The sequence below is a fragment of the Diplotaxodon limnothrissa genome, linkage group LG3, assembly GCF_057381915.1.
Source record: "Diplotaxodon limnothrissa isolate DT_005_m linkage group LG3, D_limnothrissa_male_GT1.1, whole genome shotgun sequence".
Classification (NCBI taxonomy): domain Eukaryota; kingdom Metazoa; phylum Chordata; class Actinopteri; order Cichliformes; family Cichlidae; genus Diplotaxodon; species Diplotaxodon limnothrissa.
Window position 1 is genome coordinate 33,860,176 of NC_140598.1, and position 25,160 is coordinate 33,885,335.

At 37.7% G+C, this 25,160-nt stretch overlaps 1 protein-coding gene across 1 annotated transcript in view; it reads left to right on the plus strand.

The window, feature by feature from the left end:
* Positions 1-2,265: 2,265 nt before the first annotated feature.
* The window catches only part of LOC146635481 (butyrophilin subfamily 3 member A2-like), a 242,486-nt gene continuing 219,591 nt past the window's right edge, over positions 2,266-25,160 (plus strand). The window contains exons 1-5 of the mRNA XM_085347170.1: positions 2,266-2,344; positions 2,559-2,900; positions 3,663-3,941; positions 4,033-4,152; positions 5,196-5,633. Coding sequence (XP_085203296.1) covers positions 2,266-2,344; positions 2,559-2,900; positions 3,663-3,941; positions 4,033-4,152; positions 5,196-5,629 — 1,254 coding nt within the window. The 3' untranslated portion in view covers positions 5,630-5,633. The remainder of the gene's footprint in view (positions 2,345-2,558; positions 2,901-3,662; positions 3,942-4,032; positions 4,153-5,195; positions 5,634-25,160) is intronic.

Sequence of the window (25,160 nt, forward strand, 5' to 3'; positions counted from 1 at the left end):
AGATCTGCAGATATCCGGCTGGTTGTTGGTGAGTTCTTCCAGGAAATGTTTAATATCTAACTCACTGTTGATGATGTCGCACTGAGCTATTCTAGCTTTGACTTTAATGAGTAATTTGACATTATATAAAGTTCTTTTAAGCCTTCTTAGAGAAATTATTATTTGATACGTCATGTAGTATTTTATCTGCCTCTGTTATTAATTAAAAAACTTTTTTTTTCAGAGTCAAACGTTGCTAAAACTGTGGTGATGACAACAGAGCTGCGAACCGGACCTCTGCAAACAGCAGTTGTGAATGAAAAGAACAATGTTAGAGGTAAAAATGATTCTTTACAAAGATCACAACAGTGAAGTGACACATGAACGATGATTTGTGCCCTGAACACACAGAGTTCCAGCTGTGCTGCCGCCTTTTACTTTAACTTCCAGGTTGATCTGTTAAACTTAGGAAGAGGTCAGAGGTCAAATGTGATATGATAATTTAAATCTTTATACTTTATAAATGTTGACATTATACGGCGTACTTTTAAGCATAGTAGTTTCTAGGTTTTAAGTCTTTTTGTCAATTTTCCACCAACAAATCATAAAGTTGAATTTGGTGGATGTCAGACAGATTTTAATTGAATTGTTATAACATGATCCTGCTCTACAGCCTACAGAGTTTTATCAGAATACGTTCAAAACTTTTAGAGCTGTTGTGTTTACAGAGAGAATGAAGTGCAAATGCTACCAACAACATGAGCTCCTTATTGAAGGTGATAAGAAACTGCTGAAACTATTTTGAGCTCATCTTTGTTTCACACATGATCTGTACTGATCTGATTGATGAAATATATGCAATTAAAGGTAACTGTCCCTGTGTTCATAGTGCTCAGTGTTTATCTAATAGATGGAAAACTAGAAACTGATCAGACAGGAATGTCAGGTTTGCAGTGACTCATTAGTTCCTGCTTCCTGCTCAGCTTCAGTGACTCATTTCACTTCGACAGTGAAAGTTTGGATCACTGTGTCATAGTCTGGAGTCTTCATCTGTGGTAAGTCGTTATCTTTTTTTTGTTTCTTTGGTTTGTGCGGTTTGTGTGTGTGTGTTTGTTTTTGAGACAGGGAACAAACAAACAAGAACTTCATAACAAAACACTAAAATTTGTTGTCAAAAACTATGGCATTATTTTTTTGCCACTATTCTGAGCACATGTAAAAAAAAGAATGAGACCACGTAAAAAGAATTTGCAAGTACACGTGTTGCATTTTGAGGAGAAATTTATTTTGAAAGAAGAAAAGCTAAACTTGAGTGAACAAAATTCATTGCTGCATGCAAAAAAATTAATTTCAGTGTTTGCTATGTCCCTGGTAGTAACCAGACTGAAAAGCAGCGCACATTTCGGTGCTTTATTTCGGTGCTTTTTTTTCCTGAGCTGTGATACACTTTAGATTCTAGCCAATCATTTTACGTTTCCGAGGATAGTAGGCGGGGCCAGGTACGTACGTTCTTTTAGAGCAGAGCTACAGATTAAAAATGCCCAAGGCGAAGCGGTCAAAGTCTGGCTGTACTTCACAGCAAAATATGCAAACTCAGCAGCCTGCAACAAGTGCTCGGGTCCAGGGCAGATGCTGATGGCTCAACAATCCAGTGAAGGATGACACAGGTCCGCCATCATAAATAGTGCTCCAAATCAGCTGGGATTGGTGAGCACAGGTGCGTGGGCCAGGGACAGGAGCCCATAATGAGCACCGCCCTGGCAGAGGAGAGAGAGAGAGCACAAAGGAAAAAAACAAACAAAACACAGAGTCAGCCGGTGAGGAACGGGGACCATCACAAAGAAAAAGTCATAATTTTCCAGTTTGTCTTTTAACTGAATATCCATATTTCCTGCAATGCAATTGATCTGTCTTGTAACTGTTTGTCTGGAGAGGAGTACATTTTAAATGATTACCTTTTAAGAATTTTATTTTAAAATAATGGAATTTTTTAAGGGCATTTTAGCATGAGAACGGCTTAGTGCAGGGGTGTCGAACTCCAGGCCTTGAGAGCTGGTCTCCTGCAGGTTTTAGATATCACCCTGGGTCAACACACTCGACTCAAATGATTAGTTCATTACCCTGGAGAGGTTCAAGACATGTTGAGGAGGTAATTTAGCCATTTAAATAAGCTGTGTTGGATCAAGGACACATATAAAACCTGCATGACACCAACTCTCCAGGGCTGGAGTGTGTGTGTTGTTTTTGCAGATTTGATATATGCCCTTTTTTTTGCAGACATCTAGAATGAGTCGTATGAAGGATAGACATCGCTTGGTTTTGCAACATGTTGTGATCCTCATTTTTTTAACACAATCTTGTGGTGGTAAGTTGCACACCAACATTTAGAAAATCCACAGTTTAAAGTACTTACCTGTAGTTTTTAACAGAACATGAAAACAAACACTGTTACAGCAACAGTTTATGTTGATTTCGTTAAATAAATCAGTTACATATCTTACTCAGCCTGATCTTGGAAACTCATGAAGTCTCCAGAATTACAAAACTGCAGAATTTGTTTGTGTGCCTAAATTTATTAGGTCAACATCAGATGATTGGTCCAACTCAGCCAGTAGTGGCCATGATTGGTGATGACATCATTTTGCCATGCCACCTGGAACCTGCTGTGGATGCTGTTGACCTGACTGTGGATTGGTCCAGAAAGGACCTCAAACCTAGATCTGTCTATGTGAGGCGAGAGGGTGTGGAGCTTCTGACTGAGCAGAATCCTTTGTACACAGGAAGAACATCACTCTCTGTCAACAAACTGCAGTGTGGAGACGTTTCATTGAAACTCTCCACAGTGCAACTCTCTGATGCAGGAACATACAAATGCCTTGTACCTAAATTTAATGCAGAAAGTGTGGTGACGCTTGCTGTAGGTAAGTTTCATTTAATTTAGATTCATTTCTTCACTTTGCAATTTAGATGTGAAGAAAGACTTTAAGCAACATAGATATTGAGGATCAAAGGGCACTCAGAATGACAAGTAGGATAAAGGAACACTTGTGTCAGCTCCAGTAGAAAGTGGATCACAGACATGTGAGTTGAGAATAGAAGTGCATTTATTTTGGGTAACCAAACCAGCTCTGATTTGGGCTAAAAAATGCTTCTTGAACATATATTTGGACTGAGCATACCGACACAAACTGACAAGAGGGAATCCCTACTGAATCATTGGCAATCTAGTATTCTGGCCATAGGGGTACACAACCTGACCAGTGTAGCACATGGAACAGCTGGACAAATAAGAGAGGTGCATAACAAAAACCAACAGTATTTATAATTGGAGGGGATTTGTGCACCCACTAAATGGGCGTTTAGCCAACCGAGGGGGAGTTGGCCCCATGATAAAAACACTACAGCCAAGGAGGCCCTTTTAACGACCAAGAGGGACCAGAGGAACGTTGATTTGACAAAGGAAATACTTGGATAGGTACAGAGTAATTTCAGCCTATATACAGGAATTTTGACAGGAGCAAATGGAATAAATAAGAATATTCGAATTTTGTCCTGCCAGATTGGCAATGTTGATTTCACATATCATTGGGCCAATCTATAAGTCTCTTAGGACAAGAACAATGTGAGTTAAGATTGATCAGAGATAAATTTGGGCGAACAGTAACTATTTCTTTTCTTTGCAGGTTCAGTTTCCTCACCAGTCATAGAACTCACTAATGTCAAAAATAAAATGGTGTTAGAGTGTAAATCTAATGGCTGGTATCCAGAGCCTCAGATGTTGTGGGTGTACAGTGAGGGAAAACCCATTTCTGTTGAACCTACAAAGATTGTCAGAGGTTCTGATGGCCTCTATGCTGTCAGCAGTAAAGTGACTGTGGAGAAAGGACAGAGCTACAGCTTCAACTGCAAAGTTCAACAGAAGAATATCAGTCAAATCAAAGAGACACACATCCATGTTTCAGGTAGAAATGCCTTTTTTTTTTTATATCACTCACATTAATTTTCAGTTACAGAAAGTAGAATCTAGAACATTTTGTCTCCTTATATTCACAGGTGATCTCTTCATGGTCCAGTCTAATACTGCTGTTCACATTACCATCAACTTGACTGTCTGTTTAATAAGCGTCGGGACAGCAGTAATCCTAATATGGAAGTGTGGACAAAATAAAACCAGTAAGTTCAAACTTCATGGTACTTTTTACCCCAACCTTAAATTATCATCAGACCTTTTTAATGTCTTGTTTTAGTGTAACTGCCTTTAAAATAAAGGGCTAAGAAGTACAAACGTGATTCAAATAAAAATGACACAAACACATAAACAACAATGTTAAAGGCACCCTAGGGAAAACAGTGGATGGAGATTGCAGCATGACCAAAATTATTACAGCAGTGATCTTGTAATCTCATTGCCTTTGTAATTGTTGCTTTGAAGATGCAGTTCATGTAATTGCTGCAGGGCAGCGGTTTACCAGAAAAATTGAAGGCTCTCAACAACTTTACTTTTATAAAAGAATATAACCAGCAACCTGCTGAATGTGTAAAACGTTTCCTCTATTGTGACTGAGACATTTGGGGGGGGGATAGGTAAAGATATTTGAGGAAATCACCCACTGTAAAATTATTGTTATAGCAACAATAATAATAAAAAAAAAACTTTTTGTGCTTCATCCTGATTGTAAGTATTGCCATCAAAATATCATGTTCGCACTCATTTACTTCTATAAACAACAAAGTGAAAGGAAATTAAAATGTGAGAAATATGTATAGATATGTATGAATAGATATGTGATTTTGAATAAAATTGGCAGCACTTCTCTAATGTAATAGTAATGCTTCAAACTATCTATTTTTATTTACATTTTAATACTGGTATAGTAATTTAGAAGTGCCAGCACATGTGTAATACATAGAAATTACCAAAATTTTATCCCTATGATCTACATACTTGTAGATAAATACAGTTAAATACAGGGTATTTATGTTAACCCTTATATTGATATGTATGTGGATATACATTCCACTCAAGATTGTTTCATGTTTTTATTCATTTTTTAATTTAAATTAGTATTATATTATACAGTAATTAATAGTCTTGAAGAGTCTAAATATTTTGGTTTGTTTGTTTTGTTTTGTTTTAAGAAGCATCCAAGTATGTATTTTAGCTCTCAGCGATATTAGGTTTAAACATTTTTTTTCCTGCAATTTTATTCTAACAGAAAACAAAAGACTTGAAGATGAGTTTCAGAACAATGAGGAAGACTTAGAACATGTCCAACAAACCATTAAAAAACTCAAGGAGCAGAAGACATCTCTGAAGAACCAGAGAGAAAAACTCATCACACTGATTCAGGAGGACAAGACAGAGAAGAAAGAAATCATGAATATGTTGGAGACTTTTGTCTTAGGCAAACAAAGGCAAAAGCTTACAAATAAAGAAAAGGACCTGGAAAAGAGAACAGAAGTTCATGATGAACTGTTAAAGATGACAGAAAAGCTAATGGAGGAAACAGAGAACATTATAATCCAGATCACAGAAAGAAAGGGAAAGTTAGAAAAAGACAAGGAACAAATTATTAAACACTTGAGAGAGAAACAAAGAAATGAAAAAGATTTTGAAGAAACTGTCAGAGAAACAAGCGAGAAACAATGAACAGGTGTGTAAGAACCCAGGATGAGTTTTTCTTTAATATGTCTCATGCTAAAATCACACATACAAACTGTCATGTTGTGTTCAGTTTATGTTCCCAGTGTCTTCAGTAGTGAACCTAACCCTATTTTTTTTCTTTTTTCCTCAGCAAGCAACAGAGTAACACGATAAATAAAACGTGGATTTTGCATTGCTGTCATTTTGCGATGCGATACCTGATATGTCTTTATTTATTTGCTTTAAATACACTTAAACAAGACATTTTGACTGTATTTTATCATAGGAGATTTTGTTATGATAAAATGTATCAATATTTTTTAATCTTTTTAATCTTCTGTCTGTGTGAAAGTAAGAATTACACTGTGAGAGAAAGAAGAAAATATGAAAATATGCTGTATGTATTGTATTGTTGTGAGATCGCAACTTTTTCTCTCCGTTTTGGCCTTCAGTCCACACTGAGACGGCGTTTTCAGTCAAGAAAAATGGAGCGTTTTGAAGATGTTCTTCAAAGTGGATACATTTAAAAATGGTGTTTTCGCATCGCAGTGTGGACAGCGTACCTGGAGCCTTTTTGAAAACCATGATGCATTTTTAACCATGTGATGCAGTCATGTGACCAATTAAACTAAGACAGCGGAGGGCAGTTGTTACAGCAGTTGTTTTGTTTGCTCTCCATTTTGAGAGCTCTATTAAAGATTAATATCAGTTTGTACATGCTCCAGATAGCTTTTCTTCAAATTCTTTAATTCTCACTCGCTTTTGCAACTTTGTACTTTTGTGTTACTCGCAGCAAAAACTCCACCTAATTGTTAGTCCATTTAAAAAACTTGGTGCTTTTCCTCAACATTTTGCCGCAACGTTTTTGGACGTTTCAATGTGCACTCACAGCTCTGTGAAAACGACTGAAAATGGTAGTGTGGACGCGGAGCATTTTAAGATGAAAACGCCATTTTCAAATTTATCCGGACTAGTGTAGACTAAAAGCCTCTAAAAGTTCTAAAACGGAGCTTTCCCTCTATTTCCTTCAATGAAGCTTTTTTAATTTTAATCAAAGATGAATCAAAATATAAGTTTGATCAATATTAGATCACTATTTCAATGAGAAACAAAGTTTGATTAATGGAAATAACTGTTTTAATGTCTGAGTTTTGTGGTGGTGTGTAAGTGCTCATGAGCAACTTCAACCTTTACAGTTTTGTGTCTAATTCCTCACCAAGAGTCTGACCTTGGTGTGTGTGTGGGTGTGTGGTGCAGGATGGGGGGTGAAAGTGACAGCCTGGGGCCACTAATTTAAGAAAATGTCTGACTACAAAATGTATGATTTAATAAAAGAAGTTTAATAAAATAAATCATTTTTAAAAAGTGAATTAACAGAGTTTAAAGATGTGAAAGTATTCCTCTGTGTTTGAATTATGTTACAATAAATTTTCATGTGAAAATGTGCTAAAGAATGTTAAGAAAAACAAAGGATGTAATGAATTGATTTTAAAGTTTAAAAGTACAAACTTTGTGTTAAATCATATTATAATTCAGAGAGACAGAGAGTGACAGATAAGGTGGACATAGGGTGATAAAATATCAACCACTTGATTGGATGTCCAAAATGTGAAGATGTGACGCCCAGTATGAGAAAGGGGAGAAAGGGTGAGCAGGTAAAAAATGGGGTATAAACAATGTTCCCTCTAATTTTTCACGTGTCTGAGCGAACACACAAACTCCCTGAGCGGCCCCTTGGACCACTCTGAGCGACATCAGACGTGTGCACTGTGGTCATGCCAGCATTGAATCCATCCAAGTTACATGGTTTATTTAAATAATCAAATTACAGCATTTACGTTTATGTTAGACTACTTTTAATTAACTGCTTTAGCCCACTTACAATGAAAATGTAAAACAAAAATGTAGTCATTGACCTGTGTAGTATGTTAACACTATTGGAAGTAAAAATAACTTGAACTCAAATTTTGAAAACACAACTTTCTTCTTTTTTTTTTTTTTTATAAAGCTCTGACTTGTATTATGAGTCTGAGTCTGTGGTCTGGGAGCGAGTCCTGTAACTCTGTCTGCAAAATACAGCATATAAAGACCAATGTTGGGCAATTAATTATATAGTTATTTCTTCTAAAAAGTAACTCAGTTTGGCAAACAACAAAGTTTTTTGCAGCTATTTTTTTAAATGCAGCCAAGGTGTTTTTTTTTAAATAAACATTTCAAACTATTTACAGAACAATCAGGTGTTCTGCATCAAATTTGATGCCATACAAATCATTTGTGCAACTCTAAAAATAATTTCTGTCCACATAAAGGAGAACATCACAAGCCTGATACCTGCAGGCCTGACAACAGGAGATGTATCACTCCTGTAAAACCTGTAACATTCAGCAGTCGCCTCATTTTTCTGACACACACAACAAAACTATTGACTACACTACACACTAACTACATAAGATTTGCGCTATGTTGCAAATCTCTTACATCTCAAAACACCACCGTCACGCCTAAAACTTCCCCCCGTTTCTTAACAACTAGATGCCATGTTGCCATATCATTTTTTGATTGGTCGACATGGTACTTTTTTCGACCAATAGGGAAGGGTGGGGGTGTTTTTGGTTTTGTTTTTGCTCACAAGAGGAAAGCGCTTTCGAGCGTTTTTTCTTATAGACCGTTTCTTCCCTTAGTAAATATAAACAACGACAGTACTCAGGAAGGAAACCAAACATTGCAGATATTTTTATCATAACTCTGGTTTTACGTGGCCCATCAACACAATTTAAAAACTGGTATAAAGTCCACACTTTCTCCATCAGTTGTTCCGTCTGTTCTGCTCACATCTCCAATGGTTGTACACGTTGTCATTAACGGGGCTTCACTCCACATCAGCCACGCCGCTTTGCTAGCTAAAACACCGGTGTCGGCACATAAGGACGCTGTCATAGCCTGTCAACAACGTTGATTAGCTGCGTATATACGAATGTGAATCGCATTATTGGCTGGACTATGGGATAAGGTGGCATCGTTCTAATCCCATACGGAGCAGCCACTGACTAACACTGCAAAACAGAATTGTTGAAGTTTTAATTTCAATTCAGGTTAGATTTTTTTGTGCGCAACGCAAGTTTTCTGTGCGCAGAGACCGTGCCAGCAGTGCGCAATTGCGCACGTGCGCAGCTTAGAGGGAACATTGGGTATAAAAGAGATTTTGGGTTCTTCCCCTTTGTCTTCTGTGAGATGAGCAGTTCAGAAGACTTGAGGTGAAAAGAGGGGAAAATTCTAGCAGGGACACTAAAAGGGGTAGTGGAAGTCCAAACTTTGAACCTGTGAATTGATTGTGGAATTTATATCTCTAATAAAATATTCTGCAATTAAAGTCTAAATTGTGGACATTTTAACTTTAAACAGTAAAGATAATGGTCTGAGTATTACTCTTTATTAGTGCAAATAGCTCTTACATGTTACCCTGCCAATCAAAACAGTAGTTGGTGATGACATGGCATTTTTTTTTCGAATCTGCCATCAGTGTTGTTTCTAAGGCTGAGAAGTGGACCAGATCTAAGCACAAATAGCACAAGATGATAGAAATTACTTTTGAATGTGTTGGATGCATTTTGTGTAACAGTCTGGATAAAACAATATTCAATACACTGTTGCTGTCTTTGTTCACCATGATTAATTATCCCAAAAGGTTGATTCTGTTCAATGAGGAAACTTATGACACTCACCAACTTTTTGATCATGTGAACACAGCAGGATCATGAGTCATCACTGAAGAAATCAAAAACAGCTACAACTTACAAAAATTCCTACAGCTGCTAACAAATGTATTATAAAATCTCGTAATTGGTACAAAAATTTGTTGAGAAAAATTAACTATTAAGTCTTTGGAATTTAATAATTGCTGTTATTGAATTGTGACTATAATGATTAATAAATAAGCTGAAGCTTATTTTTCATGTGGAAATAGACACTTACACAGTCTGATGCACAGAGCTGTGACATCCATGATGCTGTGTGGACAACTGACAGTGAGCATGGGATGTTCTACTGTGTGGTTTCTTTCTGCAGCGAAAGCGATGCTAAACAAAAACAGTTTTCAAAGAAGCTGCGTTGCATTCAAGTTACCCACAGTGTTTCAGATCACTATCTAAGAGAAGAAGGGAAAAAAAGCTTCAATTTTCCCACAGTGAAAGACTCCCACTAGATGCAGAAGAATAATCACCATCACCATGATGCAAGAGAAAATATGGTTTAAGAAGGAAACTCATTGACTCTGTGTAAAAAAAAGAAAAAGAAAAATGGAATCAAGGTAGCAACAAGAGAAAATTGAAGGGAGCAGTGGGCATCTTTGACATTAATCTCAATGCCATCATTAAAATGCTTTTTAACCCTCTGGGATCCAGGGTATAATTGACCGTTTTTGACTACTTTTGATTTTACCTCCATATTTCACCTTTAAAAACTTGGAGTTATTTTTTCATTTTGGCATACTATATTAGAACAAATTGATCTAAGTTCATACAAAAAAATTAAAATCAGAGTGGAAAAAAGTTTTACAATAAAATTCAATAAATAAAATAAATAGAATACTTGAAGTGCTGAGTGGCGTGATGGACATTTTTTTGTAGCAGCATTCAGGCATGTTATTACAGTTGGATAAAAGCTGTGTTTGAGTCTAAGAGCTGTGTTTGAGTCTATTTGTCCTTACACTGAGTGCTCTCTGCCTGAGGGCAACAGTTTAAACAGGGAGTGGCCAGGATGTGAGGTATATTTTATAATGTTTTGGGCTTTTTTAAGACAGTGAGTATTGTGTGGATCTTCCAGTGTGGGGAGAGGGCAGCCAGTGATCTTTTGGGCGGTGTTAATGATCCTTTGGAGTGCTTTCCTCTGGTCCACTGTGCAGCAGATGCATATGCAATAGGTTAGTACACTCTCGATGTTGGCTCTGTAGAAGGACACCAGCAGTCTCTGTGTGAAGACAGGATGTCCAAAATACTCGCTGAAAAGCCTTCAGCTGACCCAAAATGCTGCAGCAAGAGTCCTGACAGGGACTAGAAAGCATATTTCTCCTGTTTTGGCTTCCCTTCATTGGCTTCCTGTTAAATCCAGAATCGAATTCAAAATCCTGCTCCTCACATACAAGGTCTTAAATAATCAGGCCCCATCTTATCTTAATGACCTTGTAGTACCATATCACCCTATTAGAGCACTTCGCTCTCGCTCTGCAGGCCTACTTGTTGTTCCTAGAGTATTTAAAAGTAGAATGGGAGGGAGAGCCTTCAGTTTTCCGACCCCTCTTCTGTGGAACCAGCTTCCAGTTTGGATTCGGGAGACAGACACTATCTCTACTTTTAAGATTAGGCTTGTAGTTGCCCTGATGCTTATCTAGAGCATAAATTATCTAGAGCAAAAAGAAGAACAATAAGTACTGGAAGTTATGGTATGGCCCCAACAGAGCTCTGATCTCAACATCATCAAGTGTGTCTGGGATTACATGAAGACACCGAAGGATGTGAGAAAGCATCCATCCACAGAAGATCTGTCGTAAGTTCTCCAAGATGTTTGGAACAACCTACCAGTCGAGTTCCTTCAAAGACTGGGTGCAAGTGTGCCTAGAAGAATAGATGCTGTTTTGAAGGCAAAGGGTGGTCACACCAAATATTCATTTGTTTTAGATTTATCTTTAATTCATTCACTGCATTTTGTTGATTGATGAAAATAAACAATTAACACTTCCATTTTTGAAAGCATTCTTTGTTTACGGCATTTTTTCTCACCTGTCTTAAACTTTTGCACAGTACTGTAAATTTAAATAATATACTGATAATGAAATGATTTTTAACTGGCATCATGGAGATGCTGCACATCTCAGCTAAACCTAATGAACCTAATCAACATAGTCAAACATACAAACAAACTTGTTGCTATAACTTTTTACTATATTACAAAATCTGAATGTGAACAGAAATATATAGGAGCTACACCCTATTAATTATGCAAAAGGTTAATAACATGAACAATTAATGCCCAATTTCATTTTGTCATGTATGTGTTCTTACAGTTCAGCTAAAATTCCCTAAAGGACCTTTTTCTGTCCTGACTAAGTGTTGTCCTCATGAACATAGACTCAGCTATACAGACAGCTAAACACTCTCCTCATCAAAATCAAAGGAACAGGCCGATGTGTTGAGTTGGATGATTTAATAAGGAAAAAGTGTGAAACTGTTGACAAAACCAGAAATAAACCAATAAAAATGTTGCATCAATATAAAATATAACAAACACATATTCAAAAATATAAGAACACTATATTTATCTGCTTAGTGAGTGCCCGAATAAAACATCAAATGAAATCACGCTCATGATCAAAATGTTAAAGAAACCTCATGGCATATGAGCTAGCTTAAACTTACTAGCTTAGGTTATACATGCATTCAAATTAAATACAAACTACAAACTATACCACGCCTTCACAACAAATAATAATGCACACAAGTCGTCTCAGTGATAACAAACAATATTACTTACAGATGATGCCGTTTATCAACTTGTGAAGGCATGGATGGCAACAGGTTAACAGGGGTGAAACTGCCTCTGGCTAGATCTTGCAGTGTAAAAAATACACAATAACAACCACTAGAGGGCAATCTGCTGCAGAACAGAAAATACCTAATGCCAGCATAGACCTAAAAGAACTACAACCTGTCTTGATTATCTCTAGCTGGCGATTATGATACAATTGTGTACCATTCTGTTAATGATGAAGTAAAAGTTCAGTCATATTAGTTTTCAAACTTATGAATACTACAGAGATTAACTGAATGATTACTGCCTGCTAGACCTAACATGAGCATACACTTTAACTTTAAAGCATCCTGCCGACTACAATTGGACAACAATGAATTGTACGTACGTACACACAAAGCACATACAAGAATTGTACAAACAATAAAGGTGATTTGTGCTGTCATTTGCATGGCCAGCAACCGTTATTCTGTAAGGGAAATGAAACATTTGGAAGGCAAATAATTTTGTCCATTTTCCCCAATTCAAATAAGAATGAAAGAAATGTGCTTAACAATCACTTCAATCCACAATCTTTATCAAAAGGGTGAGATAACTATAAGAGCTGAGGATGTCTATGATTTCACATCTAGTAAAATAACAAGTGATGGACCCAACATGTATCTTATAATCTCTTTCTTTTGTGAGCAGCTGTTGAAATAGAGCTTCAAAATTTAGGTTCATCTTCTCCAAGACTCTGTTTTACATGGAAGTTACTCTGCTGCACTTTTCAGTGGTCCATAACTCTCAAATGTTGGATTAACAAAACAATGAAAGTAGCACTGCTACATCAAACTTAATTAGTGTGCACAAATGCAGAACAACCTTTTGTGTTCTGCAAATAAGCTTTTCTTTTAGAAAAGGAAACGTAAAAATTTTATGATCATGTATGATCCATCCATCCATCCAAACTGAAACATTTCCAAACATTTTAGCATATTATATAAATCATTTACATCTCTCTGTTGTACTCAAATTCAACATGAGAGTTTTCCTGCTCTATGCAGAAACAGCAGAGGTAACACCAAACAATTTGGAAAATTAAACCAGATCATGTACATCAATGCTGAGCACAGGGCAGTGCTGCTCACTAGACGTGACATGTTGAGAGCATTAAATAAAAGCACCCCAACAACCCACAGCCACACAGCACAGGTTATAGCCATGATGGTGTAGAAAGCTCTCAGCTTTGATTGGTCAACCATCTCCTTTTCCCCACCCCCTTCCCCTGGCCTTGGGCGAATCAACACACACAGAACAGAGAGGCTGCAGAAAGTTATGATTATTATGGAGAGAGCCAAAACAAAGAACAATGGGGCAGGTTTGTAGTTAGAGGGTAATAAAACTTTAACACCTGACAGTCCTAAACTCAGCAGCCAAACACAGCCAATGCTGATGTTTCTGATCCTGACCCCACGGGCATTCCTTAGACTCATGTAGGTGATGGGATGAACAACAGCCAGATAACGTTCTACACAGGTCAGGAGGTGGAAAAGTATTTCTCCATAATAAGCAATGCTACAGGCATATGATCCTACAGTCTCACTCACTAAGTGATTAGTGTATGCACCACAAAACATGATCAAACATGCTAAGACCCAGATCAGCTCCATAGCAGCCATGTGGTAGGTGAAGATGTCAGAGTGGCTTGCTGTTGTAAAGGAGCGCTGCTGCCGCCATCTTTGGTGACCAATATAAAAGATGATGACAGAGAGAGTGAGGAGGAGGATGATTCTCACTGTATAGAAGGGAACCATTTGGGATGAATTTGCATTTGTGGAACAGAAATAGTCCAGAAAATTGTTGGAGGTGGTGTTAAGTGACATATCTGCTGTAGGTCTGATGAAAAAAAACAAAAACAATTATAGGGACAAACAGGGGAGGGATCGACAGTTCACAATTAAAATGCATCTTATCAAGAAAATGTACTCCTAGACAGTCATAGATCAGTTACTATATCTTTGGGAGCGAAAGTGTGAGTAATAAACTGCTTCCTGAAATATTTTTTAAAAGGAATTTTACAGGACATATAATCTTAAATGTTAACTGACTTTTTAATACAAAACCAAAATGAAAAGAATTATTGACACTGGAAAAAATCTACCAGCAAAGTTTGTGATAAAAACATAGAACTGATCATTATCATTGTTATCTACAATATCATTAAGTTGTTGGTTTGTTCACACTGAATAAAATTTAAATAGTCAGAGCCAGTATCTATGTTATTACAGAAGAGTGACTCTCTATATGAATATATGTTCAAACATAAAATATACTGTCTCTCTTATGATAGCATATACTTATGCAATCATAGTCAGTGTTCTTAGATTCACCTAATCAAGTCTGATTTAATCACGGAAAACCAACACAAAAACATTTGTGCAGTGGATACCATTTTTTTTTTTACATGTTAGGGGTGTATAGGCAACATAGATTCATGTATGGACAAGTGTCTATTGTCTGCCTTTAGAAGGAATGAGTTAATTGCATAGCCCCTAATATTCAATTTATAATTAGTTTTAAAAAGATAAATAACAGCTTAAATAACCAAATAAGGCATTTTAAATGAAATTCTCACTATAATAAAAGACATTAAAAAGCACCTTTTTGGCTGAATTGTTTCCTCTGGCTCGCGTCTCCAAACTGATTGATTGCTCTTTAGACTAAATGTGCAGCGATGCTTCTGGGTACTCACACTGGGTAGTTCACACAGCAGCAGAGTGATAGGAGCTTTTTGCATGACTCAGTAGGTGGCACTTAATGCAAATCAAGCAGCAAATTATACTCTAGCCTTTGGAACACAGAGTCATATCACAGGGTACATGTGTATTATCAAACCATATTAAAAGAGAATTCTTATTTTTACTAAAACTAAACTAACTAACTAACTCAACCTAAAACTAACAAAGAATTTGTGTAAAGAATGCAACTGGTTTAGACTCAGTTTTTTATATGTGACAGGTAACATGCAGTTTGGGCTGTCAACAATGTGGAAAGAGTAGTGTTAGAGTTTTTTAATGTCTACGTTTCCTTCACTCCATTACATGTGACCATATTCAAATAGCCTGTGATCAAAAGCAGGTGTTCATTCAAATTAAGCAGTGTCAGGCAGCCTCTGTAGCAGCAGCTAAGTACTAATCCTTTCCTATTAAAAAAAGGAAAGGAAGAAAAATAACAACAGCATGCTTTTTTAACTAAAGTCATATCCCTTTTACTTTCCATAAATACAAAGACAAAAAAATAAAATAAAAACACAGGTAGGAGATGTTTAAGCAGAAGTCAGCTGCACGATCACATCACTGTGTTAGAGAATGATGGACCTTTGGAGCTGACACATATAGTTAATCTCACAATTGTGGGGAGGAATAAAAGGGTCAGGGTAAGTTAAATCATTTGGACATTCAATTGCAAGAATCATTAATTACATCAACAGGTACCATTTGAATACTGCGGTCAAATGTACTAGTCCATCCATCCATTCGCTTCCGCTTATCCTTTTCAGGGTCGCGGGGGGCGCTGGAGCCTATCCCAGCTGTCATAGGGCGAGAGGCAGGGTACACCCTGGACAGGTCGCCAGTCTGTCGCAGGGCCAACACACAGGGACAGACAACCATTCGCACTCACATTCACACCTAGTAGTAATTTGGATTATCCAATTAACCTATCCCCACAAGCTGCATGTCTTTAGACGGTGGGAGGAAGCCGGAGTACCCGGAGGGAACCCACGCAAACACGGGGAGAACATGCAAACTCCACACAGAAAGACCCCGGCCTGATGGTGGAATTGAACTCGGGACTTCTTGCTGTGCGGCAACAGTGCTAACCACCGTGCCACCGTGCTGCCTGGGGACTCGTCGGGGATGCAAAGCTATATGTGGAAGGAAACTGTGACCTAGGACAAGCTGATGGCATAAGATGTAAGTACAACTCCTCCGGTTTCATATGCAAAAAAAAATTATTGCGCTAGCTTACGTGGTTGCAGTGCTACCGGGATTTAAAAGTAGTTGCGCAAAACGGAGCGTGCCCGCTCCGACCGGTTTTAAAGGGTTAATGACTTTTTTTTCTAAAAAAAGCAACCAGCAAGTAAGTAAGTACAATTTTATTTATATAGCATCCTTCTAGATAAAATATTGCAAAGTGCTTCACATAGAGATAACAAAGTATAAAACAAAAACAGACGAAAGTTAATAAAAATGCAATTCTAAAAACTGCATTTTTGTTTTTAGTTGTCTTTTAAAAGAAACTACTGAGTCCACAGATCTTAAGCTCAGTGGGAGAGAGTTCCACAGTCTAGGACCCTTAGTTCTCAGCCTTGTAAGCTGAATAACAAGAAGGCCCTGATCACATGACCTCAGGGACTTGCTAGGGACGTAGGGCTGTAAAGGTTTAATGATATAGGCTGGTGCTTGTCCATGAAGAGCTGGAAAGGTCAGAACCAAAATCTTAAAATGGACTGTGAATTCAATGGGCAGCTAATGCAGCTGTATTAGCAACAGTGTCACATGTGAGTACTTTGAGTATTTGGTCAGAAGTCTTGCTACTGTGTTTTAAACAATCTGCAAACGCTCCAGGGAGTTTTTGCTTAGACATGTAAACAGTGAATTACAATAGTCCAATCATGATGAAATGAATGCATGTATAACAATCTCTATTTCAGTGTGTGACACAACGGGGCTTAATTTAGAAATGTTTCTTAATTGATAAAAGCAGGACCGAACCAGAGATTTGACGTGAACATCCAGGGTAAGAGCAGAATTAAAGGTTACCCCTAGGTTCCATGAACACCCAAAGTGAGAGCCGGGTCAAAAATTAACCCTAGATTCCTGATAGACGATTTCACAAATGTTGAAAGGGGACCAAGAGCATTCCTTATCTTAGGTACATGCCTGTCAGGAGCACATAAGAGAACTTCAGTTTTTCCTTTATTAAATTGGAGGAATTTTCAACCATCAAAAACTAAAAGAAGATGCACATTCTCTGTCATATAGGCCTGCATGAATAACCTTCGCCTTATTGGGAGCCGTGGGGTTTTCTTTTCTTCTTTCTCTCACCCTCTCTCTCGCACTTTTTTCGGCTTCACTCCGCACGTGAGCCTTGTGCTTTGCGCAGGGAAGAATGCGGAGGGGCGGTAGTTACACTCGCTGTAGCACAGGAACAGAGCGGGAGGAAAAGAGAGAGAGAGAGCCAGGGACAACAACGTCACATTAGAAAGGTATAGTAATCATCCACAACTATTTGCAGTTGCGGGTGATAAAGGATTCAAAAAGTTTATTCATGCAGGCCCATATGACAGAGAATATGCATCTTCTTTTTGTTTTCATATTTTAATTTATATTTAATTGTGTTGTGGTTTGAAGTGTTTTGTGTTGTTTCACTTTAAATATGTTTAAAAGGAAAAAGCTGAAAATTTAAATAGTTAAAAGTTGAAATGTGAATAGTTGGTTTTTGTATTATATGATTTATTTATTACATTTTATGTGGCCTGAATAAATAAAAGTATATTTACGGTGACCCCTAGAGACAAAGCACGTACAAACTCCAAAACACGTTTCGGAGTTTGTACGTGCTTTGTCTCTAGGGGCCACCATATATATTTATATATAAACATATTGTGGCGTGTTGGGGGAGCAGCTAGTTCTCTCCCATCATGCCTTGGGACACATGCTACTGTTTAGATGTTGTTTTATTGTTTATGGTTACGCTACTTTTAACTGTTATCTTGACTGTTATGTTTGTACTGCGGTTCAAAGTCACTTACAGTTATTGTTTTATAGAATGAATGCAGTACCATAAGTGAGTTCTGTTATGCTGTTAATGAGGCTCGAAGCACAGTGTAGCATCAGCAAGTGTGTTTAATAAAGAGCTCCCCCTATCAGCTTGGGGTCAAACAACAAGCTCCAACTTTCTGTAGTGCTTCTTTGCTAAGATTTCTTTGTCACAATATATAAATAAAACCATGTTTTTTTTTGTTTTTTAACATATATTAGTAAGTCTTTTTGCAACAAAACAACCTGAAGAGCCGGTTCTCTAAAAAGAGTTGGAAATCCCATCACTAGTAACTACTGCCCCTCCCCCCTCTGTCCAGCGCAAGCACAAGGCTCACGTGCGGAGTGAAGCAGAAAAAAAATGCGAGAGAAAGAGGGTGAGAGAAAGAAAAATAAAAAGCACGACTCCCAGAGCCATTTTTGGGAGTATTTCGAGGTGTTATACATTAACACAACCGTTATATCCCACATTGTAATAATATGCATGCATTAAGTCCATAGTAATTACATAAATTGCAAAAAAGTGCAATAAACTACAAAAAGAATGAAAATGATTTTTGTTTTGTTTTTTACACATATTTCTAGTTAGAGAAATTTTGGAGGTATATCCCTTAAAACTGTAAATGCAAAATAAACTATTTCCAACAGTTTAATTTGAGTTCTTAACATCACAGGAACTATACAGAAAGGCATAAACTCAAACATAAATTTAAAAAAAACACCTATCTTTGTAAATGCTCTATAGGAAAAAACTACATTTTCTGAGAAAATGACGTCACTACAGGTAAATAATTATCTGTAAAGTTTGGGATCCAAAAGCACTATAGCCTGCCTGAAAAAGCCCTAGCTTTTGAAAATATGCTAATGGTAAAGTGAAAGCTGTCATAATTCAGGCTTGTAAGTTTCCAAGCTCATGAATGATTACTACCTGGCAGGCAATATGTTTGTACACAGTCATGTGACATGTGTACTTCTGAAAGACAAATCATTTATTTTGTTTTGCATGCAGGGCAGCTGGGATATGCAGCAGCCCAGCCGTGACCCTGACAATAATAAGCGGGAAATAATGGATGGATGGAGCTCTGAAACCCTTAATAATCATCTTTGTAAACTTTGAATCTCAAGGACTAAAAGAAAAATAGTATTCTGGCGCTAGATCAAATTAGATCCAAATATTTTAGCATACTTTTTGTTTCTAGATCATGTAACTCTATATTCTCTTGTGTACTCAAATTCAATCCTTGTCTTCACTTGTTGGTATTACAGCAACAGGAGAGTTTTCCTGCCCTGTGAAGATATAACAGAGGTAACACCAAACAGCTGGGCAAGTTAAACCAGACCATATACACCAACATTGAACACTTGCTAGTGCTGCTCAGCAGAAGTGACTCCTTGAGAACATTTGATACAAGAAAGCCAACAACCCATAGCCACACAGCGCAGGTTATAGCCGTGATGGTGTAGAAAGCTCTCAGCTTTGATTGGTCAACCATCTCCCTTTTCCCACCTCCTTCCCCTGGCCCTGGGCGAATCAGAACAAAGAGTACAGAGAGGCTGCAGAAAGACATGACTATTATGGAGGGAGCCAAAATGCAGAACAGTAGGACAGTTTTGTAATTAGGAGGTAATAAAACTTTAACACATGTCATTCCTAAGCTCAGCAGCCAAACACAACCAATGCTGATGTTTCTGATCCTGACCCCACGGGCATTTCTTAAACTCATGTAGGTGATGGGGTGAATGACAGCCAGGTAACGCTCTACACAGGTCAGGATGTGGAAAAATATCTCTCCATAATAAGTAATGCGAGAAGCATGTGATCCTACAGTCTCACTCATTAAGTGATTAGTGTATGTGCCATAATAGATGAGGAAGCACCCCAAGACCCAGATTAGCTCCATGGCGGCCACGTGGTAGGTGAAAATGTCAGAGTGGCTTGCTGTCTTAAAAGTGTGTTGCCTTCGCCATCTTTGGTGACCCACATAAAAGACAAGGACAGAAACAGTGAGTAGGAGTATGATTCTCACTGCATAGAACGGAATGAATTTAGGTGAATTGTAGGAGCAGAAATAGTCCAGAAGATAGTTGGAGGTGGAGTTAAGTGACATATCTCCTGTATGTTGTAGGTCTGAAAAGAAAAAAAAACACAATTAGAGAGACAGAAAGGGGACGGATTGAAAGTTCAGTTATGATGCATCGTTTTAAGCAACTGTACTTTAAGGCAGTCATGGACCAGTTAGTATAGCAAATATATAAAGCAAGATATATGGAATTATGTAGCAAAGGAAAATAGAAACATATCACCAAATGTTTTATATTTTAGATTCCTCAAAGTAGCCACACTTTGTTGACAGCACTGCAAACCCTTGGCCTTCTCTCAGTGAGCTTCATTATGTAGTCCCCTGTAATGGTTTCCTGTCACAAGTGTGCCTTGTTGGCGTTCATTTGTGGAATTTAACAACACAGTGTTCTAGTAGCAGACACATTTCTACAACTGTTCAGAGGAGACTGCACGAATCCAGGAATGGACATTAGACCAGTGGAAATCTGTGCTTTGGTCTGATGAGTCCAAATTTGAGATCTGTGGTTCCACACATTGTGCTTTAGTGTGATACAGAAAAGGTGAACAGATAGTTTCTACATGCATGGTTCCCACCATGAAGCATGGAGGAGGAGGTGTGTAAGGGCTACTTGTCCATTAAGTATAGTGATGGAGTGCTGCACCAGATGGCCTGGCCTCCACAGTCACCTGACCCAAACCCAAGTGAGATGGTTAAGGGTGAGATGGACTGCAGAGTGAAGGCAAAAAGCCCAACAAGTGCTCAGCATCTCTGGGAACTCCTTCAAGGCTGTTGGACAATCAGGTGCCTACCTCGTGAAGCTCATAGAGACAATGAGAGAAAGAGTCTGCAAAGCAGTAAGCAAAGCAAATGGTGGTTATCTTTAAGAATATAAAATATAAAACGTTTTGAGTTATGTAGTTAACAAAAAAATTATGAAATAAATTCATGTTTTCATTCATAGTTTCCATGCTTTCAGTGAAATAAGAAAGACCATTAAATGAGAATGTGTCTCCGAACTTGACTGGTAGTGTATGTTCCAATACAAAACACACTGTGTCCCTCATCCATGATATAATATAATTATGTAATCCCAGTCAAAGTTCTTACATCTACCTAATCAACAAACAAATATTAACAAGATGTCTGCTCTAATCACACATAAAACAACACAAAAACATCTGTACAGTGGACAACATTTATAAAAAATTAGTTAACACAGAATAATTTATGGCAGAGCATCCTTTGTCTGTGCTGCTGTCAGAAGGAATTATATAACATCCCCCAAAATCTTCAAGACTCATCTGCTTTTATGCCAGTTGCATCAGTTTAAAAAGATACATAACAGCTTAAATATATTTGAAAAAGAAGGCATTTAAAAATTAAGTCACTAGAATAAAAGATATTAAAGAGCACCTTTTGGTTGAATTGTTTCCTCTAGTTCACGTCTCCAAACTGACTGACTGCTATTTACCCTAAACATGTGCTGATGCTTCTGCTAGTGTTCAGGGTGCTCACAGTTGACACAGCAGTAGAACTATGCGAGCTTTTTGCATGAATCATTAGGTGACACTTAATGTAAATTACAGCAGCAAATTGTACTTCACAATTTGGGTCACAGAGCAGTGTAGTAGGTACATCTGCATTTTCTAACCATGTGGAGACTTTATGTAGTGAAAATAGAATTCTTATTTTCACCCAAATCAAAACTAACAAGCAGTTTGTTTAATTGATGAAACTGGTTTAGATTCAGTTTTTAAATGTGACATATAGTAACATGTACTTTGGACTGTCAACAATGTGGAAAAAGTAGTGTTAGAGATTTTTAATGTCTATGTTTTCATTCATTCATTACATCTGACAGTGTTAAAAAGGGCCTGTAATTAAAAGCAGCTGTTTATTCAAATTAGGCAGTGTCATGCCACCTGTGTGTACATAGAGAAGATTTATGGGATCTCATTTCCATTCTTTATGGAAGCGGAGAACTGCCACCCAGGCCAAAGAAAAAAAGAGCTATATTGCATTATAATGAGAAGACCTTTTTGTTTGAACAATATGCTTTTCATGATAGTACAATATACTTTTCACATTCAACATAATATCACGTTGTTACAATATACATACTCATCATGTTATAAAAAAGCCTTTCACGCTCTTACAATATAAATATTATATTGTACGAATGTGATCATGTACTCTAGAAGTATAAGTATATCCTATCCTAATCCTATATAAAAGTATAGCATTATAAGGCCCCGAAGGTAAAAAAAACGACATTTTCCTGAGGTCACTTTCGGTTTTAGGCAGGTAATGGTGGAGGAAGTGTTTTGAACAGCTGATCAGATCCTCAAAGCGTGCTTCTGGAATATTATGTTTTTGTTGCTGCAAGTGCTTTTTGTGCAATTTTTGCAAAGCTATGTGTGGAAGTACAACTGCTCCAGTTTCATATGCAAAAAAAAAAATAAAAAATCATTGCGCTAGCTTATGTGGTTGCAGTTCTACAGGGTTTTAAAAAACTACTTACTGTTCCAACCTTCTGTACCTCCTGATTCTTTTGATTCTGAACTGGTATAAAACACACGACTCGAGACATCATACTTCACTTCCCGTGTTCTTCTTTATTTACCCATGCACATGGGGAGATGTGCACAGCACGAAGCCTCCTGCAGATCTGAAGGCCGCTCCTTCAGTCATGTACATTTATAACTTTTGTCACACAATACATTTACACACTTTGACCTGACCCTCCACATGTGACTGTGATCACTGAATCCATACGCTCCATCCCATGACCATGTATGTGTGTAACTGTCGTGTCTCTTACCGCTATATGTCCTGGCTCCCTGCTCCTCCTGCTATGAAGATATCAAAATGCCCTACTTCTTTTCCCTGCTTGCTTCTTACTTAACCCTTTAAGACCTACTATAGAACCAAGTCCGCCAGAGCTTATATTATATTTTTACATGGTGTGGAGCCATTTTTGGGACCATTTCAAGTTGCTATCCATCAATACAACAATTATAGCCCAGATTTTAATGATATGTATTCATTAAGTGCATAGTAATTACATAAATTGCAAAAAAGTGCAATAAACTACAAAAGAATTGAAAATCGTTTTTGCTTTTTTAACATATATTTCTAGTTAGAGAAATTTAAGAGGCTTATCCCTCAAAACTGTAAATACAAAAAAGTTGCACACAATAGTTTCCTACCACAGGAAATTTATTTTGAGTGTCTTCATAGTTTTATTTTTGAAATACACCAATTTTTATATACTGCAGGAAAAACGAAAATAAATATTATACTGCAAATTTGCAAAAAAGCAGCATGTGCATCAAAATAAACTATTTCCAGCAGTGCAATATGAGTCCTAAGCATCCCAGAAACGACACAGAAAGTCATAAAGTCAAAGATAACTTTTAAAAACACCAGTATAGGCCCTGAGGCCCTGATGGTAAAAAAAAAAATACATTTCCGTGAAAATGACGTCACTTCCGGTTTCGGGCAGGTCATGGCAGACATGCAAAAGTTCGCGCTGACGTCTATTCCAACGTAGGAAGTGTTATGAACAGCTGATCGGATCGGCAAAGCGTGTTTCTGGAATATTATATTTTTGTTGCTGCAAGTGCTTTTTATGCAGTTTTTGCAAAGCTTTATGTGGAAGGAAACCGTGACCGAGGACAAGCTGATGGCATAAGATGTAAGTACAACTCCTCCGGTTTCATATGCAAAAAGATTATTGTGCTAGCTTACGTGGTTGCAGAGCTACCGCGATCTAAAAATAGTTACGCAAAACAGAGCGTGCCCGCTCCGACTGGCTCTAAAGGGTTAAGGCCAGGTCAGAAGATCATCCTGTGTACATATATAGACACATCACTGGCGTCTCCTCTCCTGCATTATCTACCCCCACAGTTACACACATGATGTTTCACATGATCTCTCCCCCTCCTCAAACTATTCATACTTTATTATTTTGCTGCATTTCTACAAACAGAGGCCTCTTGTTAGCAAGCAAACCCAGTATATTTATCCACATTACGCAAAACGGAGTGTGCCCGCTCTGCTTGGTCAAGTTTGCTGTCTAAGGACAGCACTAGCAAGCACTCTCTGCTTATGTCCAAAAACTAAAAAAACAAAACAAAAAACACCCCTTTGTATTGGTGGAAAAATGTACAATGCCAACCAATGAAAAAATGGTATGGGAACATCACATTTGGTTGTTTAGGAAAAGGGGGACGTTTTAGGAGTGATGGCGAGGGAGAGCGAGACAGAGAGAGAGAGAAAGAAGGCAGAAAAGCAAGAAAGAGAGAGAGTTTTTGGAGTGTACAGTTAGTGTGTTGTCTTGTGTAGTGTAGTGGATAGTTTTGTGTTGTGGGTCAGAACAATGAGGTGATAGCTGAATGTCACAGTTGCTGCCAAAAAACCACCAAAGACAGATTACAGTGTCTCCAGGCAGAAAACAGGAGCGTTTCTGATGGCACAGATTTCTGCCCATACGATCTCTACCAAGATAAAAAAAAAGATGAGAGAGACTGGTGTCACGACACTAGTCAGTCTTTTACCTTTTCACAAAAGGTTAAAAAGTGATTGTCCACAATTTAGACTTTAATTCCAGAATAGTTTTGCACAATATTTAATTAAAACAATTTTGCAAGAGGAAAGCAAAATCAAATAATATCAATAACAAAAAAATGATCAAATAACATGTATCATATTTATCTACTTAACCTACTCTGAGCTAATGCTGATTTTGTTCTTGTCTTTAGCGGAGAGAGGCTGAAGAAAGGATGAGCATACCTGGATCCATAGATGCACTTATTGATGATAATCTCCCAGAAGGAAAGCAGCATTCTCTGGGCATTTTGTAGAAGTATGATGTAACCCAAAATCCTTCTGAATTAACCATCTAACACAGCAAAAATGAGCAGAGAGGAAAGCCAAAAATATACAACCAGTTTGCAGAGGTTGGACTGGGTCAATAACTCTACCATCCCTCTTTGAATTTTCAACTGTGAACCTCTTATATCCAATCATCTAAACTGCTCATCTCACAGAAGACAGAGGGGAAGAACCCCAAATGTCTTTTACTGCCCACTTTTATACCACCTCTAACACCTAGCCTCACCTCTGGGGACATGTAGTCACATCATT